Raw genomic sequence first — 6,000 nt, forward strand, 5'->3', positions numbered from 1 at the left:
AATGGTAAACACTACCTATCTGATCAAACATTTAAAGTCTGTTATATCTGATTATGTAAAGCTGTTCCCTAAATCTGTAGCATTCTACCCTAAATCAAGAAAGCAAACTAGGATAGTGAAAAAAAAAATGTATCTTTCATCTTCAACTATAGATTTTAAGCAGAGATATCTTTGTTAGAAACCCAGCTAGTAGTGTATCCCTAGGCAAAGTTACTTAACTAGTCAAGAGTTTTCTTATTTCTTTAACGAAGAAAAAAAAATCAGTATCTTGCAGAATTGTTGGGAGAATTAGAAAAAATAAAGTGCAGAACACAGTGACTTACACACAGAACGACAATTTAAATAATGATTACTCTTCTGCTGTTATCAGTTAATTTTTAAATACCCTTAAGCTAGATAATATGGAATTCAAACTTCCAAAGTCCTTATTTTGGAGGTCACTGAAAAAAAATTTTTCACATTGAAAAAATGCTCTTGAGTCTAACATCTTCATTTATTCAACAGCATTTAGTTGGTGCTTTTGACAGTTGAAGACACTATTCTTAATGTCAAGGACAGCTCAGAGAAGAAATCTGAAGTATTATCCCTTGCCCTCAAGAAACTTACATTTTAGAGGAAGGCAAATATTAAACAACCAATTGCATAGTTACTTAATTGCAATTGAGACTGCAGTACAATGTTACAAAGAAAGACTGCTAAAGGGGGAAATGACCTAACAGAATCAGAATTTAAATTTCTACACAAACATCCCTCCTCCCTCCAAGGGTTTTCAATCACCCTGTCTATAATTAAACCTAATCCAAACTTCTGTATAGACTTGATTCGTCTGGCTTTTAAAACAACGAAATCAGTAATTAACCTGACTCCAGTCATTTTTATGTTCAGAAATGTATAGTGAAAATATAGAACCTGCATAAAATCTACAAATTAATTTCAAGTATTGCATATAGTGACTTAATGAAAGAGAAAGCAAAGATATAATATAGATAAGGGCCTGTCTGCTCTCCTCTATGAACTCATAAGAAAATGTATTTCTTGATGGATTATAAAAACAGTATTTTTATTTTATGTGCATGCCATTATTTTTAATGATGATTCATTTTTCAGAATGTTTCTATTGTAAAATGTTTACATATTCATTACTGAAAAACATTATTTCTGTGACTTTTAAGGCCAGTACAGTTCTAATTTGCTATATAAAAGAATATTCTTCACTCGGGCACTTTTTGAGGTCTGCCTCCTTAAAAAAATTTTTTTAATCTGGTGATATCCATTTTAAAGACAACTTCAAAATACCTATCTTCAGAAGTCAGTAGGTTATTGTGGAATAGTGCCATTAAAGTCCCAAGTACACATAAAGGGCAAAAAATGAGTAATCAGATCAACTCTTCTAGCAAAATGAAACTTACTCCATCAAACAGAATCTACCTCAATGTTTGTCTTAGATTCAAACAACATTCACCTAGAAATTAACGCAACAACAGTTAACTCCGAATGATCATTGTCAGTTCTCCAAAAGTGGCCTCTTTACCTATATTTAGTTCGTAAGGCAAAGCAATCCAGGAGTCCTGCTGCCAATTATAATGAATGGAAGAAATTTATTTAAATCAAATAGCACCATCTAGCAGAACTCTCACCACCTGGCTTACAAGTGTAGATGTTACTTGGTGTTCAGTTTGGTAGACTTGACAGCAAAATGGCAATTATTTGCTTTCATGACATAAACACAGAATTAGAGCTAGAAAGGACTTAAGACACACCAGGTTCAACTTCCTCATTATTATGCTAGATGATTTAAAAATTTTTTTTACAAAGTTATCATAATATAGATTAAATTCAGCCATTCCTGGAAGTTCAAGTAATACGCAAAATTTGATTCTCAAAACCCACCCTGTAAATAAGTAAGATATACCTCAATACAACATTTCAATTCCTTCACTCCCCAAAATATGAAATTCAAATACTCTGTAATCATTAAAACATCCTCTCTAAATGTTTCTATTTTCTCAGCTATATTGTCACTAAATGATAAATGCACACAAATTACGCTATCTCAAAACTTCAATTCCATTAACTTGCTATTTCTTAACCAACCTATAATGCTAAATCTTTTACATACTCCTTGTCACAGCAACTAGATCCTGAATACAGCTCAGAAAATACCTCGGGGTGGGGGGGCGGCGGGGAGTATCTTTTTTTTTTGTTTGTTTTGATATGCCAAGGCCTGTCGCTCCTAAATCCTATAGGAATTGCGTTTATTGCTGCCAACACGAAGATTAGGAAATGTTCCCAACCCTAGGGCACGAGAAACTTTCAGAAGACTACTAACTGCCTAAAACTAGGAGGGAAACCCGGTAGTTTCTGCACGTTCGGTTTTTATTTACGCAGCTATTTCCTTGTGCAAGGTGACTAAAGTAGCTTTTGAGAGATGCTCTCAGACTTTTCCCCAGTCTGAAGTCCTCGGAAGGGCAGAGCGCGTCCAATGACAGGGATACGCCTCATCCTCAGAATGGAGGTGGTTAGTGGGAATCACCGTAAGAGCTGCTGCACAGAAAAGAGGGGTTCTTCCTCAGTGGTCACAGTCACTATGCGCTCTCATTTTTAGTAACAACCAAATCACCGTTACAAGCACATAAGAAGAGAAGCAAACAACCCTGCTTCGCAGCGTGCCGTGACGGCGGCATCCCAGCCCGGGAGGGGCTCTTTTCTCGCCAGCCTCCCCTGGGCTCCCACCGGAGTTAACACCTGTATCTCCTCGCCACACCGACCAAACAACTAACTCCTCCCCGTCTCCACGCTTCGACCCTTCCTGCAAGTCCGGGTTCGGACCGCTGCCCCCTCCCCACCGCAGACAACCCTCCTCGCGCCAGCGGCCGCGGCCCCCACAGCTACTCCTCTGCGCCCCACGACCCCCGCTCGCCGCCCGGACCGCCACGGCCCTCTACGTTTGGGAGGCTGCAAGCCTCCAAAAAAAAGTTCTCCAGCCGCCGCCGCCGCCGAGTTGGGTCGACTGCGAGCGGCAGAAACGCCAGCCTACCCCAGCAGCTCCCGCTTCTCGCCAGCACACTTTTCCTCCCCGGGAACTCGGTCCTTTGACTCCCAAACTTCAACGGCGCCCCTGGCACCCCCTGCCCCGGGCTCCGCGCGGCGCACGGGGCTGCGAACGCGGCGTCCCTCCTCCGGACCAAGAAAGCCCCGACGCCCACCCGGCCCACGCCCCGCACACGCCCTCCGCGCCCCGCGCGCGTCTCCGCGCCCAGCGGGGCCCCGCTCGGCCGCTCCACGCCCGGCTTCCGCCCGCCGCGCGCCCGGCCCCGCTGCCTTCGCCTCGCCAGGCGCTCCCGGCCCCGGCGCCCGAGTCCCCTGCCGCGGCGCCCCTCAAGCTGCCCGCCCCGACCCCGGCCCGCCCCCACCGAACCCCCACATTCCCTCCGCGTGCCCTCCTCCACGCAGCTGCCCCCTCCCGCCCAACCTCTATCCCCGGAGGCTCTCCGCTCCCCGCAGCCCCGGACCCCAGCTCTAAAGTTACTTTGCGAGGAGGTGAACCCGCGGGTTATTTCCCTCAATCACCCAAACAAGTTTCCATCCCCGCCACCAGCACCGCCGCCGCCCCCCGACACACTCGCTCCCTCCTGCCCGCCAGACCCCAGAGCCGCCAGCCCCGCGCGAGCCCCTCCTGGGAAACAGCCGCTCCCCGCACCGCACGCCCCCCACCTCGCGCACCCCTCCCCCTGCCAGCCCACCCCCCGGCTCTCCCCCGGCAGAGAGTGTCTGTGTGTCTGGGTGTCTCCGAGAGAGTGTGCGAGTGCGTGCGTGTGTGTGTGTGCGCGCGTGAGAAGGCGGAGGTGGGTGAGAAGCGGAGACACTTACTTCTCCCGGGCCTGGCTGTCGGACGGGACGGCGCTGCTGTTACTCTTGCCTTTGCCGTACATGCTTGTGCCGAGAGCAGCTCCCACTGTCACGCACCTGTCAACCCATCACAGCCTCCCCGGGAACAGCCCCGTCCCCATGGCGACCCACGCAGCCACCCCCACTATTGGCCACCCCACGCCAAAGCTCCGCCCCCTTCGCCCAGGCAACGCACGAGACTGACAGGCCTCCCCCCCCACCCCCTCCGGCCTGCCGAAGCGCGCGGCGGCGGCTACAGCCTAAGCGGCAGTCTCCTCCCTCCTTCCCTCCCTCCCGGGTTCCCTCCCTCCTTCCCTCTCCGCTCTCCTCCCTCCTCCCGCTCCTCTCCCTCCCTCCCCCCTCCGAACCCCGGCGCAAGGGGGGAATTAGAAACTGCTCTAGAAGGATTTTAAACAACTGGCTGTTCCCTCCGCCGCCGCCCCTCCCCCCGCACCGCCCGCGCTCGGCTCCTCACTGGAGAGAAGGCGCCGGGAGGAGGGGAAAGTGCGGCCTGGAGTCTCTGGCAGGAGCCGGCGGAGCTGGAGCCGCCGCGGCCCCAGACTTCGGGGCGCCCGCCGAGTACACAGGCGGATCTACGGCCCCAGCCGCCCTGGGGAGCCCCCCCCCCCCACAAGCCCCTTTCTCCCGCTCCTCTCCTGTCTGTGACCCCGCGCCGGTACCCAGGATTGATCTCTGCGGTCCTCGGCCCTACTCCCTGCGGTGTCGCCCCCGCCCAGCTCCCAGAGGGCCGGCTGGCGGGGGGCACGCGCACAGTTCCCTCGACCTTCTGGCTGAGCGACCGGGAGCGACTCGCCTTCCCTCCGGGGAGGGACTGTGCCTCCGGCCCTTGGCGCCGCTGGGGTGGCGTCGCCTGGCTCCTGGGGCCGCGCCCTGCCGCCCGGGGGAGCACTCAGACTCGGGCCTGGCTCCTCTCTGTAGAGGTGAGCCTGCCTCCCAAAGATGACCCAGTGGCTCCTGGGGCCTCAGTGGCCCCCACCTCGTCCTCCTAAGATCAGACACGCCATACCTACTGCAGAAAAGGGCCCCGGGTATCCCCACCTGGCCTGCCTCTCCAGCCTTGGGCGTTGATGCCAACTCATCCTGACCCTTTGGAGTGGAAAGGACCGTAGAAGGCTTTTAAAAACATCCCTGTCTTTGTCCATCAGAATAGGCCCCAGCCGTGCTCCAAGGTGTACAAAGCTTTTGCCAGAGCTGAAAGGCTGCCCAAGAATACTCATGGATCCCAGGCCCCAATCCCATTTCAGTAAAGGCGAAAAAGTTTCTGAAAACACACACAACCTGGCTCCCAACTGAACTCCATCCTTTATCTTGTGGAGATCCTTGGATGTAAAATGAGACAGAGTGCAAACGCGGTTAAAAAGAAGAGATGGGCATAAAATAGGGAGTGACAGGGGAAGTGGGGTGCAGTTGGGGGTCAGATAGGGGAAAACATCAAAAAAGGATAAAAAGACATGGAACAGCTATGGGAGGGGAGAGGAAATAGCATTCAAATGGAGAAAGGTAACTTTCTTTTCCTCACATGCAGCTTTAAACTTTTGGATCATAAAAATGTATATGGAGATTCGGAGATAGATGGAATGGAAAGAAATAGGCTTGTGTGGGCATTGATGGCAAGTGATAGGAATATAACATCAACAGAAGGTTAAGGAAGGGCAGTTAGTAAAAATCAAAGAATCAGAAAAGGTGCTGGCAACCAGACATAAATCAAACACGGAAAAATGAAGAGAAGGGACCTGCTACATTAAGGGAAAAAAAAAATGGAAAAGGTAAAGTGTAAAAAGAAAAATAAGAAAAACAAGATTAAATGAAGTAGCTGTAGAATATGATAGCAAAAGATAACAATAACAGTAGAGGATTGACTAATACAAAAGGATACAAGAAAAATAAACATGCTTTTATTAAAAGGACAAAAATTCAACCAATAGAAGTGAAGATAAAGAAAATTTAAAAAGTCACATTGGCCTAAGTTGATTTTCAAGAGAGGTAATTTACCCTTTCTTATTCAAAATTCTCTCTGTTTACAATGACCTGCAGTGGTGGGGACAGGACATTCTTGGGCTCTGAGGTACTTGGAAGTGTTGCAGGAAGGGG

At 49.7% G+C, this 6,000-nt stretch overlaps 1 protein-coding gene across 4 annotated transcripts in view; it reads right to left on the minus strand.

Annotated features, from left to right (window-relative positions):
- SSBP2 (single stranded DNA binding protein 2) overlaps window positions 1-4,031 on the minus strand; it is a 295,979-nt gene extending 291,948 nt beyond the window's left edge. For 2 of the 4 annotated variants that reach the window (XM_020888073.2, XM_020888070.2), the window contains exon 1: window positions 3,871-4,029. In XM_020888073.2, the coding sequence (XP_020743732.2) occupies window positions 3,871-3,932 (62 nt within the window). In that variant the 5' untranslated portion in view covers window positions 3,933-4,029. Of the gene's footprint in view, window positions 1-3,870 lie in introns of all 4 variants that reach the window. The other 2 variants (XM_020888072.2, XM_020888071.2) reach the window with 2 other exon arrangements.
- Window positions 4,032-6,000: the final 1,969 nt, after the last annotated feature.

The sequence above is a fragment of the Odocoileus virginianus genome, chromosome 3 (assembly GCF_023699985.2).
Source record: "Odocoileus virginianus isolate 20LAN1187 ecotype Illinois chromosome 3, Ovbor_1.2, whole genome shotgun sequence".
Lineage (NCBI taxonomy): Eukaryota > Metazoa > Chordata > Mammalia > Artiodactyla > Cervidae > Odocoileus > Odocoileus virginianus.